Source organism: Rana temporaria, chromosome 11 (genome assembly GCF_905171775.1).
Source record: "Rana temporaria chromosome 11, aRanTem1.1, whole genome shotgun sequence".
Taxonomy (NCBI): domain Eukaryota; kingdom Metazoa; phylum Chordata; class Amphibia; order Anura; family Ranidae; genus Rana; species Rana temporaria.
In genome coordinates, this window is record NC_053499.1 from 158,107,805 (window position 1) to 158,135,713 (window position 27,909).

Below are 27,909 nucleotides of genomic sequence, written 5' to 3' on the forward strand. Positions count from 1 at the left end.
TTCTTCCCTCGGAAAACAAAACCATTTAATTGGTTTTCTTAACTACTTAACCACTTCATTACCGGGCACTTAAAACCCCCTTCCTGCCCAGACCAATATTCAGCTTTCAGCGCTGACGCGTTTTGAATGACAATTGCGCGGTCATACAACACTGTACCCAAATTATATTATTTTTATCATTTTTTTTTTCCCGCCACAAATAGATTTCTTTTGGTGGTATTTGATCACCTCTGCGGTTTTTATTTTTTGCACTGTAAACAAAAAAGACAGAAAATTTTGAAAAAAACACAATATGTTTTTTACTTTTTGTTATAATAATATACCGTATTTATCGGGGTATACCGCGCGCCGGCCTATAACGCGCACCCCCAAGCTTAGAAAGGTAGTTTAAGGAAAAAAAATAAAACTTACATTTTTGCCCTGCGTCCATCGGCGGCCTTGTTCAGCGTCCGTCTGCGGCCTTGCGCGGGGTCCGTCCAGCTTTGTGGGTGTTCGTCTGCGGCTTTCGAGGTGTCCGTCTGCGGCCTCCATCCAGGTGTCCGTCTGCGTCCAGTGTGTCCGTCTGCGAGTCCATCCGCACCTTGCCCGGGGTTGCAGCGGTGTTTGTTTTTGGATTTGGCACCTTGGCCGAGCCGAGAGGAGCCGGATTCCCTGTGTGTTCGGCTCCTCTTGCGTGGCTGCGGGCAGAGCCGAGTGTGGCCGAGCCTAGCCGAGTGCGCAGTACACTCGGCTCGGCTCTAGGCTGCGGCGCTAAGACAGCGGGGATCGGCGTATATCGCGCACCCACGATTTTCAGGGGGAAAAAGTGCGCATTATACGGCGATAAATACAGTAATATCCCAATTTTTTATTAACATTTTTTTTTTCTCAGTTTAGGCCGATACATATTCTTCTACATATTTTTGGTAAAAAAAAAAATCGCAATAAGCGTTTGATTGGTTTGCGCAAAAATTATAGCGCCTACAAAACGGGGGATATTTTTATGTATGTACAAGGGACACAGCATCGGTCTCCTCTCTCCCTGACAGGACGTGGAGCTCTGTGCCATGCGCAAATGCAGCAAGGGGCGGGTGTATTATGCTTATCCACGCCGCTCGCTGATAAAACAGCGCTGCCTGCGCTCACTCAATACAGCAAAGAGGGGAGCCAATCAGCAGGTCTGGCAGACTCGATATCTGCCAGCCACCCACGATCGCTCCACAGTGTAAACAAATCCCTGTTCAGCCACCCACTGATCGCTGTGTAAATGTTAGTGGTCCCAAAAAAGTGTCAAATCTGTCCGCCACAATGTTGCAGTCCTGTTAAAAATCGCAGGTAACTGCCATTACTAGTAAAAATAATAAAATGCCATCAATCTATCCCCTATTTAGAGAAGAGAATACTGCAGATAAACAGGTACAACTTGTGTAGAAGGATTTGTTTCATCTCTGTGTATCACCTGAGGCCAGTCACTTCACTGGGTATATGTGAGGGTTTACAATCACTTTAATGGAATGTTGCTGTGCGGCTGAAGCCCGTTGTCGGCTGATGTCGCAGAGCCCCGGCTCAGGCTGTGGAAAAATCGCGACCATATGGTCGGGATCCACCCACAAGCCTGGACTGACACCAAGCTCAACCTCAGCGAGCCACCCCCTCCCCCCCCACTGAGCAGGCTGCGGGAGGTCAGAGCTGACTGCAGTTACTGACCGTCACCAGCTTCTGTTCTCAGGGAGGTCTTGGAACTGAGTGATCAGCGGTCTTTGATCGCTCGGTTCTCAGTTCTCAGGAGCCGGCTGAGGACCGATGCTGCATCCACCTAGGTCGGTATAATTCTTAAAACATTTTTTTTTTTCCTATACTTCTCTTTTAACCAGTTAACAACCGCCCTATAGACGAAATACGTCTACAAGGCGGTTGCTTAACTCTGGGAGGACGTCCATGGACGTCCTCCCAGAATCGCGCTCCCGCGCGCCCTCTGGGGCGCGCACACGGGAATGTCCATGATCGCCGGGTCCACGTGATCGCTCCGTCCAATGATGGAGCGATCACTTGTAAACAAACCGGCGTCATGTGATGACGCCGGTTCCTCCCTCCCCTCTCTGTACCGAACAGTACAGTGTGAGAGGAGAGAGGAGGGAGCGGATGCAGCAGCTGCTGTGGGCTGGATCTGTGACAAATGCAGTCGCAGATCCAGCCATCCCTCCCTGCGCACTACTCTGCAATACCCCAAACTACTCTGCAATACCCCAGCAATACCCCACACTACTCTGCAATACCCCACACTACTCTGCAATACCCCACACTACTCTGCAATACCCCACAATACTCTGCAATACCCCACACTACTCTGCAATACCCCACACTACTCTGCAATACTCTGCAATACCCCACAATACTCTGCAATACCCCACACTACTCTGCAATACCCCAAACTACTCTGCAATACCCTGCAACGTCGCCTATGGGGATTTTTAAGTAGCAAAGTTTGGCGCCATTCCACGAGCGTGTGCAATTTTGCAGGGTGACATGTTGGGTATCTATTTACTCGGCGTAACTTCATCTTTCACATTTATGCAAAAGAATGAAGAAAAAATACTAAATTTGCTAAATTTTATAACGGAAACAAAGAAAAATTCATTTTTTTTTATTTTTTTTTTCCTTTTTTTTACAGAATTTTCAGTCTTTTTTCTCTTTATAGCGCAAAAAATAAAAAACCCAACGGTGATTAACTACCACCAAAATTTCATTTGGGTACAATGTTGTATGACTGAGTAATTGTCATTCAAATTGTGAGAGCACCGAAAGCTGAAAATTGGTCTGGTTATTAAGTGGGTTTACGTGCCTCGTGGTCAAGTGGTTAAAGTTGAACTATTTGTAAGCAGCTAAATACACTGCTGTAGTGAAGGGAGTCATTTCACTTGCCAAAGGATTTTGTAATTCTGTGCAGCTAGTCTTGTGTCCCGGATCCTCAGCTAGACGGCTTAGCTGGTTCCTTAACCTTGACACATCTTTAAGAATTCACCCGGCCTGCTAATCGCACGTTGATGGAGCATCAGCACAGTTATACTGGTTTATCCTTTGCTTATTCAGCTCCTTAGTCCTATCGGCATGTACAGCGCATCCGGAAAGTATTCACAGCACTTCACTGTTTCCACATTTGTGTTATGTTGCAGCCTTATTGCAAAATGGATTAAATTCATTATTTTCCACACAATTCTACAAACAATCCCCCATAATGACAGCGTGACAGAAGTTTGAAATCTTTGCAAATTTATTAAAAAGAAACAAAATGATCCCATGGACATTAGTATCACAGGCACCACCCATGGACATTAGTATCACAGGCTCCACCCATGGACATTAGTATCACAGGCACCACCCATGGACATTAGTATCACAGGCTCCACCCATGGACATTAGTATCACAGGCTCCACCCATGGACATTAGTATCACAGGCTCCACCCATGGACATTAGTATCACAGGCTCCACCCATGGACATTAGTATCACAGGCTCCACCCATGGACATTAGTATCACAGGCTCCACCCATGGACATTAGTATCACAGGCTCCACCCATGGACATTAGTATCACAGGCTCCACCCATGGACATTAGTATCACAGGCTCCACCCATGGACATTAGTATCACAGGCTCCACCCATGGACATTAGTATCACAGGCTCCTCCCATGGACATTAGAATCACAGGCTCCTTCCATGGACATAAGTAATCACAGGCTCCTCCCATGGACATAAGTATCACAGGCTCCTCCCATGGACATAAGTATCACAGGCTCCTCCCATGGACATAAGTATCACAGGCTCCTCCCATGGACATAAGTATCACAGGCTCCTCCCATGGACATAAGTATCACAGGCTCCTCCCTATGGACCTAAGTAATCACAGGCTCCTCCCCATGGACGTAAGTAATCACAGGCTCCTCCCCATGGACGTAAGTAATCACAGGCTCCTCCCATGGACGTAAGTAAGCACAGGCTCCTCCCATGGACGTAAGTAAGCACAGGCTCCTCCCATGGATGTAAGTAAGCACAGGCTCCTCCCATTAACATAAGTAATCACAGGCTTTGCCATGACACTCAGAATTGAGCTCAGGTACATCCTGTTTCCACTGATCATCATTGAGATGTTTCTACAACTTGATTGGAGTCCACCTGTGGTAAATTCAGTTAATTGGCCATGATTTGGAAAGGCACACACCTCTCTATAGAAGGTCCCACAGGTAACAGTGCATGTCAGAGCACAAACCAAGCCATGAAGTCCAAGGAATTGTCTGTAGACCTCCCAGACAGGATTGTATGGAGGCACAGATTGGGGGAAGGGTACAGAAACATTTCTGCAGCATTGAAGGTCCCAATGAGTACAGGGGCCTCCATCATCCATAAAAGGAAGAAGTTTAGAACCACCAGGACTCTTCCTAGAGCGGGCCGCCTGGCCAAACTGAGCAATCGGGAGAGAAGAGCCTTAGTCAGGGAGGTGACCAAGAACCCGATGGTCACTCTGACAGAGCGCCAGAGTTTCTCTGTGGAGAGAGGAGAACCTTCCAGAAGAACAACCATCTCTGCAGCACTCCACCAATCAGGCCTGTATGGTAGAGTGGCACATGACAGCCCACCTGGAGTTTGCAAAATGACACCTGAAGGACTCTGACCATGAGAAACAAAGTTCTCTAGTCTGCTAAAACAAAGATTGAACTCTTTGGCCTTGATGACCAGCGTCATGTCTGGAGAAAACCAGGCACAGCTCATCACCTGGCCAATACCATCCCTACTGTGAAGCACGGTGGTGGCAGCATCATGCTGTTGTGGATGTTCTTCAGCAGCAGGAACTGGGAGACTAGTCAGGATCGAAGGGAAAGATGAATGCAGCAATGTACAGAGACATCCGTGATAAAAACCTGCTCTGGACCTCGGACTGGGGCGAAGTTCATCTTCCAACAGGACAACGACCCTAAGCACACAGCCAAGATAACAAAGGAGTGGCTACGGGACAACTCTGAATGTCCTTGAGTGTCCTTGTTCGTTCAGCTATTCTGCCTTATGTAGATTGAGCTGCAAGATGGTAAAAGCTACAGAATATGTGAGGGTGAAGCGGTGTTCATTGCTCAACCATTGCACAGTAAATCAGTAATTGTGTTGTTTAGTTATATTCAGTCTACTGATGGCTCTTTTGTGCATGGCTTTGTTTATTAGTAGGATTTTTTTTCCTGCTTCTCCTCATTTTCTTATGTAAATCTGCACTGCCTTTTGGCCACATCAGTCTTCTAATTCATATTTGGTAGGCAGCACAACCCTTGCTTATGCTCTTTAGACGAAGGCCTCATTCACACTGGGAGTACAATACCGCAGGGCTCGACAGATCCCAGGTAACCACGGCGACTAAAAATGGCATCCTGGCGCCTGGGCTTTTGTCGGCCCATTTCCAAGTGTAAGCAGTTCCTATTGCCCAATGCCGGGCAGCTTGTTGCCAACTGGGGGGGGTGCATCGGACATGCTCTGTGATCGCCATGTCCTTCGGCACAGTTCGAGGTCAAGGGCCAATCACAGCAGCCCTTTGCTATGTGATCAGTTGTGTCCAATCACAGCTGATCACATTGTAAACAAATTTGCCGGTTATCGGCAGTACTTGCTTCACACCAGGGCTCAAGTCCTGCGGGAACGTGTGGGAACGAAGTCCCTGCACTTTTTTCACAGCAGGAACGCAGTTCCCTTTGCACGACTAGAGCAGCCGAGCCGCCCGAGCCAATCCTTCACTAAGCGGCGATGCCCAGCACGAGTCACTGTCAGGGGCAGGCGAACCTTAGTAATCCTTTATGTTACTGGCCGTTTCCTGTATATGGATTCATCGGGTAGTGTGCGGGTATTTCGTCACTTCCTCGATGCCGCAATGTCTCCTGGGAGCTTTTGTCATTGTTCCCAGGAGACATTGCGGAGGTCTGCCGCGAGTTATCGGGGGATTTAGAAAGAAATTGCTTAAAGTTCTTTCTAAATCCCACGATAACTCGCAGCAGACCTCCGCAATGTCTCCTGGGAACAATGGCAAAAGCTCCCAGGAGACATTGCGGCATCGAGGAAGTGACGGAATTCCCGCACACTACCCGATTAATCCATATACAGGAAGCGACCAGTGACAAAGGATTACTAAGGTACAGTGGATCTAAAGAAAAATCAAGAAAAAAAAAATGCGGTTTAGTAATTATGCATATGAGCGTTTGATTTCTTTTTTTTTGGTGGGGGCGTGGATATTGGGTGGGAGTTCCCACACTTTTTTTCCCCAGGACTTAACCCCTGCTTCACGCGCTGTCACAGCATGTGGAAGGTGAGCCGGTAATCTGCAATTCTAACAGCCACATTTACACCGATAATCGGTGCATTGATTATCAGTATTGCCTATCCGTGCCCATCAGTGAAACTCGGAGCTAATTATTATTTTTTCTTTCTTAACATACCAACACCTCTGTGTATTTTGTTGTGTTGCAGATCTGTGAAGATGCACATCAGGGCTACACTGGAGAAAGGGTTTTGTAATTGAAAATAAAGCTTTGTTAGTTGAACACTTCCTGCCCGCCCTATTGCGGGTTGACGTCCGCAATGTGGCTCCATTATCCTGACTGGACAGCGTATAACGTCCAGCAGGATGTGCCGCGATCGCACGCCCACAGCACAGCGATTGGTGGTGCTGTGTGTCACTTTGACAGACCGCATCTTAGATTGCGGTAAAGAGCCTATGGCGTAGGCTCTTTACCATGTGATCAGCTGTGACCAATCACAGTGGGAACCAGAAAGTGGCGGTAACCGGCAGCTCTCCTATCGGGGGGGCGGTGGGGTCTTCGCTGATAATCCGTGCATTATCAGTACTGATGCTAGTCGGTGCCCATCATTAATACCTGTCGGTGCCCTTCAGATGCCAATCAATGCCCATCAGTGATGACTGTCAGTACCTCCTCATCAGTGTCATCTATCTGTGCTGCTTATCGGTGCCTATCGATGTCCACCAGTGCTGCATATCGGTGCCCATTCATTCTACATATTGGTGCCGCCTCATCAGTGCCATCTATCTGTGCCGCTTACCAGTGCCTATTGGTGCCGCTTATCGGTGCCCACCAGTGCTGCATATCAGTGCCCATTCATTCTACATATTGGTGCCGCCTCATCAGTGCCATCTATCTGTGCCGCTTACCAGTGCCTATTGGTGCCGCTTATCGGTTCCCACCAGTGCTGCATATCAGTGCCCATGCATTCTACATATTGGTGCCTCCTCATCTGTGCCGCCTCATCAGTGCCCGTGTTATATATATATATATATATATATATATATATATATATATATATATATATATATATATATATATATATATATATATATATATATATATATATATATATATATATATATTTTTTTTTGTCTGTCTTTTTTAGTTTGTTTAGCAAAAATAACCCCCAGTGGTGATCAGATAAAATTTAGTTTGGGTACAGTGTTGTATGACCGCGCAGTTTGTCATTCTTAGTGTGACAGCGCTGACAGCTGAAAATTGTCCTGGGCAGAAAGGGCGGGGAAGTGCCCAGTATTGAAGTGGTTAAAAAAAAAAAAGGCTCCTAATTTTTTTCGCTTGCTCGTAGAATTAAAGCAAATTTGTCAAGCCCTGCAATATGGTATGCCTGTGCAGGGCCGTGTTTACCCACACGAGGATTCACAGGGTGACGTCTATTGGGACACAGCGACTGCACAGACGCAGCTGCTGTATCCTAGTATGACATCCGTGCCGGTCCCCGAACACAGACCTTGTGAGCCCCGGGGGGTGGGACCGGAAAGCTCAAGGATGTTTATATAGGAACACCGTGGGGGTTATTTACGAAAAGGCAAATACACTTTGCTCTACAAGTGCAAACTACACTTGAAATTGCACTAGGAAGTGCAGTCGCTGTAAATCTGAGAGGTAGATCTGAAATGAGGGGAAGCTCTGCTGATTTTATCATGCAATCATGTGCAAGCTAAAATGCTGTTTTTTATTTTCCTTGCATGTCCCCCTCGGATCTACAGGGACTGCACTTCCAAGTGCACTTTCAGTGTAATTTCAAGTGCACTTTGCACTTGTAGTTTGCACTTGTAGTGCAAAGTGGATTTGCCTTTAGTAACCCCTGTGTGTCCATGTGCCATTAGACGTGGATGGGACTGCCTGCACAGGGATGTGCGGGAAAACACCTGGACAATCCCTGTGTGGGCGAGCACGGCCCTGAACGGGGTGTATAATGAGGCTGCAGGTTGATCCGTAGTCTTGCCTTTACCTGTCTTTGCCCTTACATGACTCCCATATGACCTGGCAGGTTTATCTTGTTTTGCTCTCCATTTTATCCCTACCCTGTGAGGTCTACGAGTCACTTTATTATGTATACAGGATACACGTCCATGTCACATTGTAGCCTCATTTTTCATAGAATTTAATTGGAGCCGTTTTGTACTGAAAACAGAGCAGGTTTGTTTCAGACGTAGCTTTAAAGTTGTGCTATTTTGACTGTTTTTATTTTTCCTTACCATATATACTCGAGTATAAGCCGAGGCACCTAATTTTGCCACAAAAAACTGGGCAAATGTATTGACTCGAGTATAAGCCTAGGGTGTCCATCTGCATGCCTCACTGTGCCCCACTTTGCCTCACTGTGCCCTTGCCTCACTGTGCCCTTGCCTCACTGTGCCCTTGCCTCACTGTGCCCATGCCTCGACTGATGTTTAACCTGGGAGTCTATGGAAGGGGTGCCCGGTTTGAAAAATCAGTACACCCCAGCCGTAGGTTCCCCAGGCCAAAAACTTTGCACACGTGTAGAGGAGAAATTGAACTACATGTGTGCCAAGTTCCGGGTCCAGGAGACTTACGACCGGCCAGTACCGGGTCCCCAAAGTCACCGGAGAAATGACTGTTTAACATGGGAGTCTATGGAAGGGGTGCCCGGCTTTGAAAAATCGGTGCTACCCGGCCGTAGGTTCCCTGGACAACAAACTAGAGGAAGAGTGGGGCTACATTTGTGCCACGTTCCGAGTCTAGGGGACCTACGGACGGCTGGTACAGAATCCTCAAACAATCATTTCTTTGGTGACTTTAACATGGAAGTCTATGGAAGGGGTGCCCGGCTTTGAAAAATCGGTGCTCCCCGGCCGTAGGTTCCCTGGACAACAAACTATGCACACTTGTAGAGGAAAAGTGGGGCTATATGTGTGCCAAGATTGGGGTCCAGGGGACCTATGGCCGACCGGTACTGGGTCCCCAAATCCGGGAGATCAGGCACAAAAAGGTTACCCGAGTATAAGCCGAGGGGGGCATTTTCAGCACCAAAAAAATAAAGTGTCGAAAAACTCGGCTTATACTCGAGTATATACGGTATGTTGCTTTTTTATTTTTCCTTATGCTTTTAGATGTTTTTAAATTTATTTGAGACTTTTTTTTGTCTCCCACTGTGTATCTAGTAAAAAAAAATGGCCCCTGTAAAGGGCTGTACACACGGGCCGAATTTTGGGCAGGATCGGCTGGTTTAAATTGAACATTTGGGTCTTGTGTGTACGGCAAACTCTTATTGTATTTTTTTTTTTCTTTTTTTTTTTTTTTAGAATCTGTTTATGACCTACTCCCAAAGGAACTGCAATTACCCTCTTCCCAAGAGACCTCCATCGCCCCAATGAGTCAGACGAGTGGAGGTGAGGCAGGATCGCCTCCTCCGGCTGTAGTCGCTGCTGGTACGCATAACATTTCACTTTTTCTTTTATAGGCGCACCTTCGTTTTTTTTATTTTCTCTTATTCTTTCCGCTTTTTGGTTTCCTTTTTTATTTTTACTACTGGATCAAATGAGCAGTGCTGTCAAAGTTAGAATGTTATGATGCCCTAGAGGGAAAAAAAAAAGACTTCTTTTTATTTCAAATACATTTTTTTTCAGTTTTAGTTGTATAATGCTTAGAAACGCGTAGGGCTGTAGCCAAATTTATCTATTTTTAAACTTCACCCATTCTTTTGCTGGAAAACATAAGACAGGGGTGTCCAAACTTTTTTCAAAGAGGGCCAAATTTGATGAAGTGAACATGCGTGAGGGCCGACCATTTTGCCTGATATTCTTCGAACCATTAAAATTTGGGGTAAGTGTGTTCATTCGAGCAACTAATACACGGCCCAACAAGAATTCTCTTGCCCTTGTGGCTGTGTGCGAGTAAAGAGATAACTCAGGCGTATTATTTGGATATATCTTTTTGGCGTATAACACGCACCACTTTAAGAGCGAAGTTTCAGGAAAAAAATAAAAATTTAAAGATCAGTGAAGCAAAATAAGGGTCAGTGCCCTTCTGCAGCCTCACAAGTGCCCATTTGCAGACCCAATATTTCCAGGAATGCAGCACCCACCATTGCCAGGAATGCAGCACCCACCATTGCCAGGAATGCACTCATGAGCGCCAAAGACTACCTACAGGAGAATCTCCTGTTTACATGACGGCCTCTTTAATAGAAAGTCCCGCCTCCTTTGATGGACAGAACAGTTGTCCAATGGCAGTGCCGGAGACGGGACTTCCTATTACAGAGGCCGTCCGTAAACAGGAAATTCTCCTGTGTGTGTGTACGGAACTCGTCTCGCCTCCTCCCTGTTCCCTCCAAGGCATATACATCTTTTGTGGCTCCGGCATTGGGAAATCGTCGGGGGCCACAAAAGATGTATATGTCCAAATAACCAGGCGGGCCGCTCTATACCGAAACGCGGGCCGGACTTTGGACATGCCTGACATAAGATGTCTTGGAAACGAAAAAACAGTAAAAATCTAGAGTAACCAATCTAGCTATAAATGTTTAATGCCCCTGCTGGGGCAGTAATTATTATTTGGATTTATGCAATGTGTGTTTATTTAGGCGTTTTATTTCTGATGAATGCCTATATTGTATTCCCCTTTGAAAAAGTAATAATTGGGGAAATAAAAATAAGTGAGGATTGACTCGAGCAAAGTTTTCCCGTTGCAGCTACTTATAAGTAGAAAAATTGATTGGCATCCTGAACTTTGACCTGTTGGGGGTCTATATTTAAAGCAGCTATTTAATCGTGTAATATTAAAAATATATAAAAAATATTAGAAATATAAAAATAGAAGTTTGCTTATCAAGAGTACTGACAAGCTGCAAGCAAACTAAGTGTATGTGGTAAAAACAAATATGAAAAAAATTAAAATAAAATGTGTGTAAAACACAATATGCGAATTAGATATATCATTTTGCTATATTACTATCAATAAAGGATAATATGTAAACACAATTTGTTAGTTAATAATTAATAAAATCCAAAATAATCTGTAAGACCCCTTTCACACTGAAGCGTTTTTACAGTGTTTTAGCGGTAAAAATAGCGATATTAAAACGCTCATAAAACGCAATGGACCCTTTCACACTAAGTCCTGCAAGCAGCATCTTTGGAGCAGCTTTTGGGCACTGAAAAAAACGCTCCAAAAACGCCCCTCTTCGTTGAAACTAATTGAAAGCGCTGTAAAAGCACCTTACCCTTTCACACTGAGGCGTTGCACTGGCGGTGGAGTTGAGAAAAGTTCCGCAAGCAGCATCTTTGGAGCAGCTTTTGGGCGCTAAAAAAAAAAGCTCCAAAAACGCCCCTCTCCATTGAAATGAATTGAAAGCAATTGAAAGCAACAGGGGTGTATTTTGGTTTTGTGCTGCCCTAGGCCTGACCTAATTGAAATATGACCCACCCCTTTCCTGTCAAGGCCACACCCCTTGCGGTTTAAGACCCACCCTGAAATTTTCAAGTGGTGACACTAGTTCTGATGGCCTTGGGGGGGGGGGGGGGGGGGTGGATTCCCTTAATTTGCATAGATTTCCTCTCACTTCCTGTTTGGCTATGGGACAGGAAGTGAAGGGAAATCTCTTCAATGGGACAGGGATGGTAAAAAATTAGAAGCAAGCCCCCCCCACAGTTGCAGAATGCCAACCGCCCACATACTGGAAGCAGTGCGGCCGATTTATGGGGGTGCTAAACTAATTTGCCTAACAGTGTAGCGCAAGCCGGCGGGCACACTGTCCGTGCTGCCCCCCTGCAAAGTGCTGCCCTAGGCCTGGGCCTTGTTGGCCTAGGCCAGGATACAGCATTGGGAAGCACTGTAAAAACGCCTTACCCTTTCACACTGAGGCACTGCAAAAATGCCCTAAAACGTTGGGGTCTTAGCGGTGCTTTACCAGCACTTTGGGATTGCAGATGAGGCTTCACTCGAATAACGCTCGAAAAACGCTCCAGTGTGAAAGGGGCCTAAAAAAAACTGCAATATGCAAAATTACGTCTGTGACGGACCACAGGGAACCCAGCTTGAGTGCCTACGTCCAAAATATAGCTTCCTCTACCCTTTAACCAGGTGTTAAAGCTGAATATTGCACCCAAGGACTAGATGACACTAGCTTAGGTGCACACTGGAACTGACTTTATTGTAAATTCACCCCCCAGATTATATACCTTGCAAGATCGGGTAAGAACTTGACCACATTATGTATGTAAACAGTAAGATAATTAACATCGCTAAAGAACAGCCAACATAAACGGGGATCTATTTAACAGATAGTCACCTAAACAAGCCTAGGTGACTCTGTGCCCACCCAGACCATTCACCACCAGTTACCAAGGAAGAAGACCTAGGGCTGTCCAAATCTCTAAAAGGCTTAGTAGACAGGCAGAAACAATAGGTGACTCAATTTAAATATGAGAATTCACACCTAGGAGGCACACAATGTGGAAATGATGCCATGAGAGAAAGACACCATAGTAAACAGAATATAGCAAAAGGACCCCAGCATTATGTTTTGTGCTGATTATATTAACATTTCCTCTGAGTCTAGGAGGGGGGTTAAAGCGGTCCATGCTGGTTTGGACATAGGGGCTTCAAATCTCTATCCTAGTCCCCCAGTTCTCAGAGTCTGTGTATTTCAGGGAGACAAGGACTTGAATCCAAAGTAAAACTACTCCAGAGGTCCCCCAGGCACACAACATAATGAAGAATAGAACCTCTCAAATGCCAGGGCCCATAGTCAGTAGGCCACCCTGCAGTCCCCTCCAAAAGTCCCTGTCCCGTTTGGGTCTGTTACAGCCATTTTAAAAGTGTATGCGAAGACTGCCATCAGGGACCACCATGGCTATATACTCACTTTACAAACGGGCCCTCGTTGCAGGGGCCGATGGAGCCTTAAAACTAACAATCAAGGATTTCAGATGGCAGCTTGTAGGTTGATATCCCACAAACATGTAAACACTCTCAGTAGATGGTCCATGAACTTGGTGGTAAATATAGCTTTAGAACAAAGCCCACCTCAAAAACAAAATAAAACTCCATAGTGTCCACTGTAAACATACTTTTATGAATTAAAAAAAAAAACATGTGCACTCCCGTCTGTAATCCAGAGTATACATCATAATAAAGTACCAAGCCGCTACCTCCCCTAACATTACAATCTAGTGTGCAATCCAGCCACCTTATGGGGAGAACTGTAGAAGCCAATGGCTCACTCAAAATTTGTCTCTATAACAAAAAAAAACAAAAAAACTTGGCCCTCTCCTGGATCTGTTGAGCACCACCCTACGTGTTTCGTCTGTAATATTGCGGATTATTTCTTCTGCCATAGTTGAAGCCCCTGACAGTCTTGAAATAAAAAGGTTGATTACACTTTGCCTTTTTGTTTTTATTTTATTATTATGCAACCTTTTTGCTTTGGCATATAGTATGGTTTTAGTGTATTAAAAGCTAAAATGTTATTTTGTATAATACACTAGCTGAATACCCAGCGTTGCCCGTTCTTCCTATCTTAACCTTTTGGGGAGGAAAATCATAGTAATATAAATATACCCATCTTTTATATAAGGGTGTAGGTAAGGGTTAATGTAACTGTCATATATTTTTATTTGGCATATAAGTAATATGTGTACCAGGTATTATTGAAATATCTCCAGGCGTACACAAGTTATGTGGGAACATTCATTTCCCATTGATTTGCATGGGACTTTAAACAAAAACCCCGACCCTCACAAATGGGGGTAGTTAAGGGATAAATTAACTATCCTATAGTTTAAGTGGACATATAAGTAACATGTGACCAAGTGTTATCGAAATATGTACAGGCGTTTGGAAGTTATGAAGTAACATGTATTTCCCATAGAGTTGAATGGGACTTTAAAGAAAAACCCCGACCATGGCAAATGGGGGTGGGTAAGGGTTAAACCACCTATCCTATGTTTGTTGCTGACATATAAGTAACATGTGTGCCAAGTGTCATGTTAATATCTTTAGCTGTTTGGACGTGATGCTGGAACATGCATACATACACACACATGTTGAGTTTTATATATATAGATATAAACTCTGGAACATTGGTGTTCACTCATAATGCAGCTAGCTGTATTTATTCTTGCTCAAAACGTTCCATTATCTTAAAAACATTGCATGGGGTCTGTAAGCTTTTTATAAACATAAAGAGCTGAAAACATTCTATAAACTATCTGGTTTAAACCCCAGTGTGTTATTTAGTAAAGTGCAACTTCTGTCCACTTAACTCCTGATTTTAAAACATTAAAAATAAGTGCCTGTACTTTGTAAAATCCAGTAATGCCCTGTCCTGTCCTACCCTGCTCTGCACATGCTCGGTTGCTTTCTATTCTCCGCACTGTGCCTAAAATTAGAGCCTTTAAAGCGGTCAGCTGACTGGCCTCTAAGATTTACTGTTGCTCAAGGGGGAAGATGACAACAGGAATGAAACGCACATTGTGCAGGATGAACATGGATTTGGGAGGGATTAAGTAACGGCAAGAGAGGTGACGGGAGGAACAAAACAAGAGTTGCATGTACAAGGATAGTGACTTCTCTGATTTCCCTCCATATTCTCTCCTTTTCTCCCTCATGAGCAGCCTGTGAGCTTCTGTCAGTCTTCCCCTCTAGCTGAGCCGAGAGGCTGCAAATGTACATATTTTTATTGCAGAAAGTGACCTATAGTTTTTGAGATCAAGGAGAGGGCGAAGAGTTTCCAATAAGAAAGTGAATGCTCTGGGCTTCAACAACATGGCGGCCTCCAGCAAGAAGAAACGGGAGCAATGCTGCAGGCAGTTTACAGCACGCCACTAATTTTGGTGTCATAATTATTCATATGGAATGTACGAACTTCTGTCCACATATTAACTCCTGATGGGTCACTTTAGGCTGGCCCCCTTTTTTTTTTTAATAACATTAAAAATAAGTGCCTATACTTTGTAAAATCCAGTGAATGCCCTGTCTTACCCTGCTCTGCACATGCTTAGTTGCTTTCTATTCTCGGCACTGTGCCTAAAATCAGAGCCTTTAGAGGCCAGTCAGTTGACAGCTTTAATATTTACTGTTGCTGAAGGGGGAAGACGACAACAGGAATGACACACATTGTGCAGGATGAACACAGATTAGGGAGGAATTGAGTAACGGCAAGAGAGGTGACGGGACACACAAGACAGTTACATGTACAAGGATAGTGACTTATCTGATTTCCCTCCATATATTCTCTCCTTTCTCCCTCATGAGCAGCTTGTGAGCTACTGTAAAGCTTCTGTCAATCTTCCCCTCTAGCTGATCCGAGAGGCTGCAAATGTACTTAATTTTTATTGAAGAAAGTGACGTATAGTTTTTGAGACCAAAGAGAGGGGGAAGAGTTTCCAATAAGAAAGTGAATGCTCTGGGCTTCAACAAAATGGCTCCAGCAAGAAGAAACAGGAGCAATGCTGAAGGCAGTTTACAGCAGGCCACAAATTTGGGTGGCGTAATTATTAATATGTTATGTACGTTCTTTTGTTCAACAATTGTTACCAAACTGTCCTGTTAAAGTCATGATTTAAGTCTCAAAAAAAGTGTGCAATAAAGCCATGGTCTCGATGGTTTATATATAATGTACATACTGTTTTATGAAATGGTAACCCTTCCCTGTAGGAGTATTTTCAGACTGCAAGGATCCTGCTTGTATATCTGTGTGCTGTACACTTACCTAATGGTTGTATCCATACATTTACAAATACCCAATGTACCACTGCAGTTTAGACCCCTTTGGAAACATTTTTGGCCTTGGCAGAATTATTTAAATGTAGGACGATCGGTGTTGCCAATATCTGCCAATCAATTTTGTTATCTATGGAAGCTTGTTAGTACAAGAAAGGGATAATCTGATTGTTGGAGAGACTTATGGATTTTTTTTTTTTTATTGCGCAAAGTGTCAGTACTGCCATATTTTAGTATGTGTTGACTTAATGGCACTGTAATTATACATCACAGACCTTATTATAAGTTATGGATCTGTAACTGCTTGCTGTCCAAGTCTGCTTCAGATGACCCCTTTCTTTCATGGGAGTAAACGTTGTCTTGGGCTTGGTGGTTGGGTTAAATAAAATAAATACAAAGCGCCTGTAGTCGGTGGTCGGGAGGAATAGTGTCCCTTCATTGGTATTAGTGAGAGGGATTGTGCACCATCATTAGTATTAGAGAGAGGAATAGTGCCCCATTATTGGTCTTCGTGGGAGGAATAGTGCCCTATTATTGGTCTTAGTGGGAGGAATAGTGCCCTATTGGTATCGGTGGGAGGAATAGTGCCCCTTCATTGGTCTTGGTGGGGGGGGGGGAATAGTGACCAATCAGTGGGAGGAATTGGTGTCCCATCATTGGTGTCTGTGGGAGGAATAGTGTCCCGTCATTGGTATCTGTGGGAGGAATAGTGTCCCTTCATTGGTATCTACGGGAGGAATAGTGTCCCTTCATTGGTATCTACGGGAGGAATAGTGTCCCTTCATTGGTATCTACGGGAGGAATAGTGTCCCTTCATTGGTATCTGTGGGAGGAATAGTGTCCCTTCATTGGTATCTGTGGGAGGAATAGTGTCCCTTCATTGGTATCTGTGGGAGGAATAGTGTCCCTTCATTGGTATCTGTGGGAGGAATAGTGTCCCTTCATTGGTATCTGTGGGAGGAATAGTGTCCCTTCATTGGTATCTGTGGGAGGAATAGTGTCTCTTCATTGGTATCTGTGGGGGGACTAGGGCCCCGTCAAGAGTACCAGTGGGAGGAATAGTGTCCCATCAGTGGGAGGAATGGTGTCCCATTGTTGGTGTCGGAAGGAGAAACCGCCTATCATTAATGTCAGTGCGAGGAATGGTTTTCCACTGTTTGGGTCAGTGGGAGGATTAGTGCCTCATATCAATGGGAGGAAAGGTGCCCCAAGGGCCAGATAAAGGCAAGCAAAGGGCCACATTCAGCCCACGGACCACAGTATGGAGACCACTAGACAGATCTAGCTATAGCAGTTGTCAAAGCTCCCAAAAAAGCATCAGATCCAGGACATTAAAAGCCCGTCTAACACGAAACACCATGTTTATTTTCTCATAACTGGCAGAACAAACGCAAACAAAAAGCGAGAGGCTCATTTATGGTAAGTGTTAATATAGAACTTGAATATTTTAGGAAAATATCCTTTTATTTATAAATATCTAGTCTTCGGATGAAAATATGGTCACATTGACAAAACAAACCCCTTTAAATTTGGGCACGTAGAACACGTTCCATCGGCATCCTTCCTGTTCCTTGGTCGGGTCCCATCCTTCCCGTTCCTTGGTCGGGTCCCATCCGTCCCGTTCCTTGGTTGGGTTCCATCCGTCCCGTTCCTTGGTTGGGTTCCATCCGTCCCGTTCCTTGGTCGGGGTTCCATCCTTCCCGTTCCTTGGTCGGGATTCCATCCTTCCCGTTCCTTGGTCGGGGTTCCATCCTTCCCGTTCCTTGGTCGGGGTTCCATCCTTCCCGTTCCTTGGTCGGGGTTCCATCCTTCCCGTTCCTTGGTCGGGGTTCCATCCTTCCCGTTCCTTGGTCGGGGTTCCATCCTTCCCGTTCCTTGGTCGGGGTTCCATCCTTCCCGTTCCTTGGTCGGGGTTCCATCCTTCCCGTTCCTTGGTCGGGGTTCCATCCTTCCCGTTCCTTGGTCGGGGTTCCATCCTTCCCGTTCCTTGGTCGGGGTTCCATCCTTCCCGTTCCTTGGTCGGGGTTCCATCCTTCCCGTTCCTTGGTCGGGGTTCCATCCTTCCCGTTCCTTGGTTGGGTTCCATCCTTCCCGTTCCTTGGTTGGGTTCCATCCTTCCCGTTCCTTGGTTGGGTTCCATCCTTCCCGTTCCTTGGTCGGGTTCCATCCTTCCCGTTCCTTGGTCGGGTTCCATCATTCTCTGATTCTTCCATATAAAATGTGATACTTCACAGCACTGCTCATTTTGCTATCCTGTGGCAGTAATACTTCTCCAAATCTGTGGTTTTATTGTGTTTTCCCAGGCTGAACTTTAAGTGTTTTTTTTCCTCCTGATTCTCGAAACATTGTTTTTTAACTACAGATTCCTCCCCCAAAATTTCTGAAGCGCTGCCATCGCGCAATACAGCCACAGATGACCCAGTCCTCCTCCTCCTCCTGTTTTTTTGCTTGCTGACTTCTGTTTTATATCTAATACGAATAGCCTAATTCATTACATGGAATATATTGTCTGTTGCCTCTTACGGTTTCCCGCTAAATCAAAAACCCAGGTCGGCACAAGTTAAAAATAACGTGTCTTGTTTACATTGGCTGCAGTCTGTGCTGGTAATTGCAGATTAATTTTATCAGCTGCGGTTATCGCATCGCTTGCATGGGTTGATTAACCTACTAAATCAGTGCTGACAGTTTAGTGTTGGTATAGTTTTTTTTTTTATTTGAGTTCACTGGGGAGAAATAAAAGGTATTACATTTTTTTTAAATGTTAAAAGTAAACATTTTACACAGTAGACTCTGAGCCTAAACGAAAGGAAGTGATGACCTTGGCAGCACCGCTACGCAGATGTAAGCTTTTTTTTTTTTTTTTTTTGGCTGCTAATAACAAAACTATTTTGGTATACCTATCTGCGTTTCTTTAAATAGATTTAGGATATATATATGTATATTATTTTAATATTGCGGCTTCCTTTGTGCTAAGGAACATTCTATTCTTAAGAGTTCAAAGAGCAACACCAGGTCAGATGTAAAACCAGTTGGTGAACTTTTAACACTACCCATTGCTGCTAAGCTTCACCTAAAGCAGCCTTTTTTTTTTAACCAGGGTGCCCAGGCACTTTGGGGTGCCTTGAGGTTTCTCCAGGGGGGTGCCTTGAGGTTTCTTCAGGGGTGCCTTGGCAAATGCCTAAAAATTTATCAAAAATTGTATACAAGTCAGCAGCTGGATTAAAGGGGTTGTAAAGGTAGAAAAAAAAATCTGTAAAGTGAACTTACACAGGACCCCCCCCCCCCCCCCAGAGCGCGGCAATCTCCCGTTTATGAGCCCTCGTATAGCCGCTTCAACAGTCTGGGGCTTAGAAATCCCCATGGCTTAAAAATCTGTAAGGTGAACGTACACAGGACACCCCCCCCCCCCCCAATCCCGCTGACCTGGAGCACAGCTATCTCCAGTTACAAGCCCTGGTATAGCCACCTAATCATTCTGGGGCTAGCAATCCCCTCGGCTTACACGCCCCCCCCCCCACAACCCCGCTGACCTGGAGCATGGCAATCTCCTGTTATGAGCCGTAGTATAGACACCTCACCGGTCCGGGACTCGGAAATCCTTTTTGGCTTAAAAATCTGTAAGGTGCACCTTCATGGCACCCAGTTCGGCTGACCTGGAGCATGGCTATCTCCCGTTTTGAGCTTTGGTATAGCCGCATCACCTATCCGCGGTTTAGAAATCCCCTTGGCTTAATCTCCCAAACGTACCCCGTTAGGACAACGGTATTGCCTGCCTTCTCCCTCCAGGGGATATTTATATATTTACCGTCTTGTGTTCCGCAATGTGCTGGCAATGTCCCAATGTGGAGGCAGCCATTTTGATAGTGACGGGGCATTCTGGGCAGTGATTGATTATTAGGCGGCGATGGAAAGGGGGGGGGCCCTAATTACCAGATTTTAACAATGTTTTTTCAAATTGAGGATGCAGAATCAATTAGAGGGTCCATAATTCGCAATCTCGCTTGACACCACTGGATATATTGGAAACACTTCATTATAGACTGTTGGGTACTGTCAGGTGAGTACTTACAGAGGCCGAAAGCGGTTCACCCTTGCGATAACGCGCACTCCGCCCCCTGGAGGTGATGCAGGGAGTGGATGGCACAAAGAGGCACTTGCTACCAGCAGGTAGGATAGATCTTGCAAGATGGTCTTGGCCGAGCAGGGCAGCAGTGCAGTGACAGGCAGGTTGGATGGCCTGCTGGCAGATTCTCTGACAAAAATCCATGGCAGGCTGAGGGTCAAACACTGGAGGGTGAAGTTATTTCCAGATCACTGGCTGAGGCACAAGAGTTCAAGGTACAAGTAGAAGATCAAGGCAAGGAGGCAGGTCTGGGTTGCAGGCAGAGGGTCTAGTACTGGAGCCAAACAGCAGATCCGGGACACAAGAGGAGGGTCAAGGGCTGGAGACAAGAGGCAGATCTGGGTCACAAGCAGAGGTTTAAGCACAAGAAGCAAGGCAGAGTCCGTTAAGCAGGCAGTGTGTCAGGTCCAGGAGAAGAGCAGAGTAGTCAGGGTCAATCCGGGTCACAACAGGAATTCAGATACAGGAAACAGGAACCAGGCTCAAACAGGAAGCTAAAGACAAACCAGCAATCTGTCAGCCCACCTGAGCGGACTCATATAGGCCAGCCAGAGCGTCAATTGGGCGTGCACGCCGTTCCGCTGCGCGGGGACGCGGCTGAACTGGTTGTTTCTCTAACAGGTACCAACCGGTGGGGTGTGAATAAAGGACTCCCAAACGTCAAAACATTCTTTTGCTTAAGGATGCCTCCACCCAGTCCATACTATGTATAGTAATCATTCTGGTTAAATTCTTAACTATGTTCAAGGAGACAAAAATATTTTCAAATTACAAATCTATATATGCTATGCTTCATGCTTAGCAGTGCAGTTTAGTGTTTGTGCTGTGCAGACTCTTTCTCTCGATCAGTGGGTGGCTTTCCTTGTAGTAGTTACCCCCAGCAGTCACTCAGCAAGGATGCTTTCCCCATTGTAGATTTTCTCTTCTTGGTCACACGGTAAGGATGCTTTTCCCTGTCGTAGATTATCTCTTCGCAGTCATACAGCAAGTATGTGGACTTAAAGCAGATGTTCACCCTAAAAAACATCTATATACCATTACATCCGGCATACTTCCGACATCTACAGTATGCTGTTTTTTTTTGTTGTACATACCGTTTTATTGTTGTTTTCCCCCCGGCTTCCGGGTTCTGGCTCCCGTGGGAGTGGGCGTTCCTATTCAGAGGTTAGATGATTGACGTCTGAACTGCGAGTCGGCTCTATATGGCGCCTGCGCAGTCAGCTCTACACGGCGGGCGCAGGCACGTCCATCAGTTAAAAATCCACGCATGCTCAGAATTAAGTCGACGCATGCTTGGAAGCATTGAACTTCGTTTTTTTCAGCACGTCGTGTTTTACGTCACCGCGTTCTGACATGGTCGGTTATTTAACTGATGATGTGTGGGCGCGATGGACCATCAGTGAGCTTCATTGGTTAACCGATGACAACGGCCCTTCAGACGTTCTCATCGGATGGACTGAGAAACCAAACAATGCTTTTTCCAGAAATCACTAAAAATGCTTACACTTAGTCTGAGGTCGTAGAAGTGGAGGAGAGCAATCCACCCCACCCTTTATCAAACTTATGGAATGCACCTGTCATGGTCTGGAGTCAGGCTCAGAGGCCAGTAGCTATAGCAGCAGAGCAGGTATTCACACAGGTCACCCTGGCTGATGACACGGGTTCACCTGAGGTGCGGGATCTAAGCACTAACCGGTATTCACCAGAGCTCCTGATGGCGGCAATGGGTTTTGCTGCATGTTGGTTGCGATTCTCGGGATAGCCCCACCAGGAGGTGAGCAAGCTAGGGTCCGGTAGCAGGTAGGGATGAAGCAGAAGCGTAGTCGATATTCTGGCAACCAGGAAATGCAGAGACATGGCTTAAATCGGGAAGTTCATGGGAGGAGCAAAGAGTTCAATGTTCAAGGCAAACAAGATCATACAAGGAATTGTCTAAACTATACAAGCAACTGTCCAAGGAGCTGTCCAGCCCTCCAGGTGACTCGGCAAGCAGAGTCATTGCCAGACACAGCAGCGGTCCCAGGTTCAAGACCAGAAGGCCGTATCAGAAAGATAGCTGCCCAAGCCCCTAATGTTGCGTACACACGATCGAAATTTCCGACAAAAGTTTCATGAGCTTTTGGTTGGAAATTCCGACCGTGTGTATGCTCCATCTGACTTTTTTTCTGTCAGAGTTTCCGACAAAAATTGGAGAGTCTGTTCTCAATTTTTCCGTCAAGAACAGTTCTTGTTGGAAATTCCGATCATCTGTATGCAATTCCGATGCACAAAAAAAATGCATGCTCAGAATCAAGCAGAACAGCCGAACTCCCTATTGAACTTCATTGATCTCAGCTCGTCGTATGTCACCGCGTTCTTGACGGTCAGAATTTTGTGTGACCGTGTATGCAACACAAGTTTGAGCCAACATTCCGTCGGAAAAAAAATCCAAGGTTTTTCTTGTCGGAATTTCCGATCGTGTGTACGCGGCATAAGAGGGTCCACCATCCACTGTTTGGGTAAGACCCACTGGAAGTGATTGGTTCCCCTTTTGCCCATACGATCACCCACCCACGACCAGTGACTGATTCAGTCTGTCCAGCGCGATTTCCAACACAAACCTGCACGGTGTAAGGGGCAAGATGGCGGCTCCCAATGAAGGAATGCCTCGGTCTTCGGGGACAGTGGTTCCTGTAAACATTTGATAAAGGAAAGAGTTACTTTAAATGCAGAAACGCAAAATATTAGTCGCGTGTTTTTAACTAATAAGTCTGTTTTAAGTCTCCCTCCACAACTGCAGCCAATTACAAGATCCGTGGTGACAGGTACTTGGTTATTAGCTAAACCTGAGGCAACAGGCCAATGATTTTTTTTATTTTATTTTTTAATTCTGAAAACTAATATCTAATGAATGTTTGTTAATTATTTGAGACATTCACTGTAATTGAGGGGAGGGGGGAAGGAAACTGTTTTAGGGCAGGGGTAGGCAACCTCGGCCCGCCAACTTTTTGAAACTACAAGACCCTGACAATAACGGGCATGACTCCTAGAGGCCGAGGCATGATGGGTATTGTAGTTTCACCACTGCTGGAGGTCCGAGGTTGCCTACCCCTGTTTTTTAGGTTATGCATTTTGGAAACGGAAGGGGGCTTGTGAATGTGAAAACTAAAAAAAATATATGTATTTTGGAATGAATGTAGACTAAACCCGTATGAATTTGACCTTTTTTTTAATTCCATGTGATGATTGGATTGCTTTTTTTGATATTTGCTGGGATGCTAGCTGTTTTCTCTATTAATACAGTTAACTTGCATTCTAGCTCCGCCACTCAGAGGCAGGCATCGTATGGTGGGTTGTGTGACTATGTCTGTCTATCAATAGTGAAGACAAATAATGCCAGAGACACTAAACCCATCCAAACTCACCCAGGGTATAGGTCGGTCTCGTTTTCAGACTTCTTCCTAAAGCCTTTTATATATATATTTTTTTTTTAAATCTTTCTTTGTATTTTTTTATTTTTTTTTATTTTTAATAGTGGATTGATGATGAATGTTGTCAAAAATGTTCATTTTGATAATGTTTTTTTAACTCGCAACATTCAAAAAAAAGCCTAGAAAAATCAATTGGGTAAAGAAGTTGTTACTGTGGATTTGTGGTCACTTTGCTTCTCGTTAAATTAAATCGGCCTTTTAAAATGGCTTAAGAAATTAATGACCACCAGTAATCTGGTGAGAGTTGGTAGTTTACCGCATTCATTCTGTTGTGGTAATAACGCTTTCAGTTTCGGCTGAAATAAAGTTAAAAAGCAGCATAACAAATATAAAAAAAATACATTTGTGGTTCATTAGCGTTTTTATTATATGAGCCAAGATTCGTTTTTTACATTTAACAGACTTTGTTTTTTTTTTTTATAAATATTTTGTTTTTTACAAATTGGCTAAAAATACATGAACTATTTTTTTTACATGTTATATTTAATATGTATTATAATACTTTATTATATTCTGATAAATATAATCAATATAAAATATATAATTTTAATAAATTCTGATCGAGTGTATTAGATATTAAAAAATGTATTTTAAGCAATAGATTGATGCAAAGGATTATGATTTCTATTCCTACAGTATGTGCTTAATATTTTTAGTGTTTTTTTTTCATCATTTTAATTGAAAATATTTTTGAGAACACATTTTTTGTTTTGCACATTATGTAAAAATACTTAAAAATAAACAGTTATGCTGCCCCCCCCCCCCTAGTTACTAAGATATATTGGAAAAATAAATTTTGTGATTCACACGGGCTTACGCCAGGTCATGCCTGCTTTTCATCTATGCAAAGTGGCCAGAGGTTCTTTGCTGTGCTACCCTATTGATAGTTTGATATACAAAAAAAATGGTTTTAGCCTGAATCAACCAAATCAAACACATTTTGAAAAATAATAGTATATCTAAAAATAATTCAATGAAAATATTCCAGCTTCATCCACAGGGGATGCAGTTCTAATGGTCAAGCGCAAATAACAAAACGAAAATAGTTCCCCCAAAGAAGACAAAAATTAGAACACTATGACAAAAAAACAATGAATTTTATCAAGTAGAAAAAATATATATAGTGCAACAAAAAACATATAGAAAATGGCAGATAAACAGAGTGGTATCACAGTTAAAAAAGACAACGTTGTCAATTAAAATTAAGGGAATTGATAGTTTGATGCCTTAACTTTTTGTATTTTGCTCGTTTTTAATTCTGATAATATTGTTTGTTATACCATTCGCCTTTCTGTATGAAAACTATACAAAGTCTTTCTAATTTTTTCTATAAAAAATACATTTTATTTGTTTTCAAATTATTTTTGAGTTAATACAAATATTAAATCTTACATACTTTGCAAAAACTTTGCAAGTCATTCAGAAAACACAAAACATTCTCAAAATATACATAAAAAGTACATGAATGGATCTATCCTCTAACATACACTTGAATACAAAAATGGATCTATCCCACAGTATATACAAAAAAATAATTTAAAATACAAATCTGCCAACCAAAGAATCTGCTGCATGTTACTTTTTTAATATTTATGAATAAAATAAATATTTTTTTAAGTACGTTTTTTTTGTTTAATATTCAAACATTTCCTGGATCTATTAATTGACTTAAAAAGCTTAATTTATTTTTGTAGTAAATATGATTTATTTTTTTATTTTTTTTGGTTAACAAAGTCATGTGTGCGCGAAATAACTTTTACTAGGATAGACCAAAGTGGCTTCAAATCTACTGAAACTTCAACTTTAAATTTTATCTTGTTAAGATTGACATGGAAAAGCATTTTTATTAATGCATGGCAAAAACACCCACAGCACCTCTACAGTATATGATTTTCTTTTTAAATGTGAATGCTTTTGAAAGTCACTGAATATTTTTTTGTTTCAGCTGCAAAGTTAACTAATGTGCACAAACGGTGTGTAAAATGGAACTGATAAAAAAAACAAAAAAATGCTGACTTAATTTGGGCAATATTTTAAAGTATTTAATTTTTTAACTATTTTAAAGAATATTATAATTAGTTTTATCATCTTTCTGTTGCGGAGTGTTTACTACATCTCTGTGCACCATAAATATTCACAATTGTATTACAGCTTCAATGTCATCTTCAGTATAACAGTGGTTTTAAAGTTTTTTTGGTTTGTCACCACACATTTTTTTTATTTATTTTACCTATTTATGCATTTCCAGGAAGCTTTTAAGATTAAGAGTTTAATAAAAAAAATCACAACAAACTTTAACCAAAACTGTTTAACTTGGTAAAAACAACTAAAGCTATTTTTTTTATTAATCTTTTTGTACATTTTTATGAAAAGATTTACATATATTTTATAAATTAAAAATAAATCCCATTGTGGACTTTGGTTTGCTTTAGAGGACAACATAGGACGAATTTATGATTCTGTTGTCATCCTGACCTGTATTGTAGTTTTAGAGTTAATCATCTTTTTTTATTTATTTTTTCTAAATTACTTAGGCTCCCGACCTATCAGTTCCATTTTGCTTACAAATGAGTTTGTTTTTTTTTTACTATATTTTTCTTTTATTTTTATGGTCGATGACTGGAATAATTAGCAGCTGTTTCTCATTTATTTTCTCATATTTTTATTCCAGGACTTGCCTCTGAAGCAGGGAGTGTCTGCATTAAAAATGACCTGTAGTTCTCTGCTTCATAGGTTAGAAACTTATTTTAATATTTTGTGGCTACAGACAGTCCCATTAAATAAAAACAAAAAACAAAACAAAAAATAACTAAAATAATTCAAATCGGCTTTAAGTGTTTTGAGAATTTTTAAGGGGGTATTATAGTTTTTTTCAATTTGGCTAAACTATTCTTAATGGCACTAAATTTAAAATGTTACTGTTTTTTTTTCCACATGTTAAGTTTTAAGAAAATGGCACAGCCTAAATAGTTTGGGCATTTTAAAATTTATGTGTGCCTTATTGGGGATTTTTAAATTTATTAAAAATTATTCCAAATTTCAACGTTTATTTGGGAATTTTTAAAAAAATTGGTATATTATTGGAAAAAAAAATATAAAGTCACCTAATTCCATTTGGGACTGCTGGCCATTACCGGTGAAAATGTGTGTATTTACTTTTGGATTGTACACTGCAGATGCCTCATCTTCCACCATGGGCGGTGCTCGCAGTTCCTATACCACCACTTCCAGTCCTTCTAATTGCTCTACCTCACTCACCGATACCAAAGCTATGCAATCCTCTGCCACGGGGGTAAGTAAGCCAGGGGTAAGTGAACCGCTGTTAGCCAATAAAACGGGCCGGCAGCAGACCGCGCCATTAAGATGGACGGTCCTAAACATTTCTCCACCCCCGGAAGACCTGCTGGATAGCAGTCAGATGTCCTGTCAAGATGAAGGGGGTGGACCGGAGTCTGAGCAGAGTGGCAGCATGTGGACAGAAGACTCCATGTCTAATTTCAGCAACATGAGTTCCCATTCTTACAATGATAACAATGAGGTCCCACGTAAGTCACGCAAGCGAAACACGAAGCAGAAGCCGGGGGCCAAGAGACGAGATTCCAACATGGACGTTTTTGATGCCGACAGCGCCAAATCTCCACATTTCGTTCTCTACCAGCTTGGCTCGGACAGCAAAAGTGGCTCCCAGGCTGGAAATGGGTTGGTATTCGTGTTTTACTACACGCTCCCTCTATCCTTTTTTCGGTACATCCTGCTTTTCACTCACACTTCGTACTGCAGCTCTGGATTATATAGTTCAACTAAATTGATGTTTAGGACTTTTTATTGGGGGGAAAAAACAAAATAATGACTCTGGCTCAAATCAACTTCTAGTTCCAAAAGAAATACATTGCTGTCATAGAACTATACTCATTCTCACATATTCTATAATGCATCTGCGGTACGAAGGGCTTTATTGTCTTTTAAAAGCTTTTTCAGTGATTTCTGATCTAGCGTTGATTTTTGTATTGATTTATTTAATTTTTATTTTTACTCTTTCATTACAAAGCACTGTGATCACCGAACCTGATTAATATACATAAGCTTTTCTGATCTAAAATTCTATCCAAAAGCCATATTTCAAGTTCAATGGACTTTAAATTAGTTGGATCCGCATTTGGCTTCCTATACAGTGCATTCATAAAGTATACAGACCCCCTTCACTTTTCAATTTTGCTATGTTGCAGACTTAAAGGGGTTGTAAAGGTTTGTTTTTTATTTTCTAAATAGGTTGCTTTAAGCTAGTGCATTGTTGGTT

At 43.1% G+C, this 27,909-nt stretch overlaps 1 protein-coding gene across 6 annotated transcripts in view; it reads left to right on the forward strand.

Moving 5' to 3' along the window:
- Nucleotides 1–27,909, forward strand: part of NFAT5 (nuclear factor of activated T cells 5) — a 118,651-nt gene that overhangs the window by 43,296 nt on the left and 47,446 nt on the right. For 3 of the 6 annotated variants that reach the window (XM_040329530.1, XM_040329532.1, XM_040329531.1), the window contains exons 2-3: nucleotides 9,599–9,724; nucleotides 26,789–27,311. In XM_040329530.1, the coding sequence (XP_040185464.1) occupies nucleotides 9,599–9,724; nucleotides 26,789–27,311 (649 nt within the window). Of the gene's footprint in view, nucleotides 1–9,598; nucleotides 9,725–24,181; nucleotides 27,312–27,909 lie in introns of those variants that run through there. The other 3 variants (XM_040329536.1, XM_040329533.1, XM_040329534.1) reach the window with 3 other exon arrangements.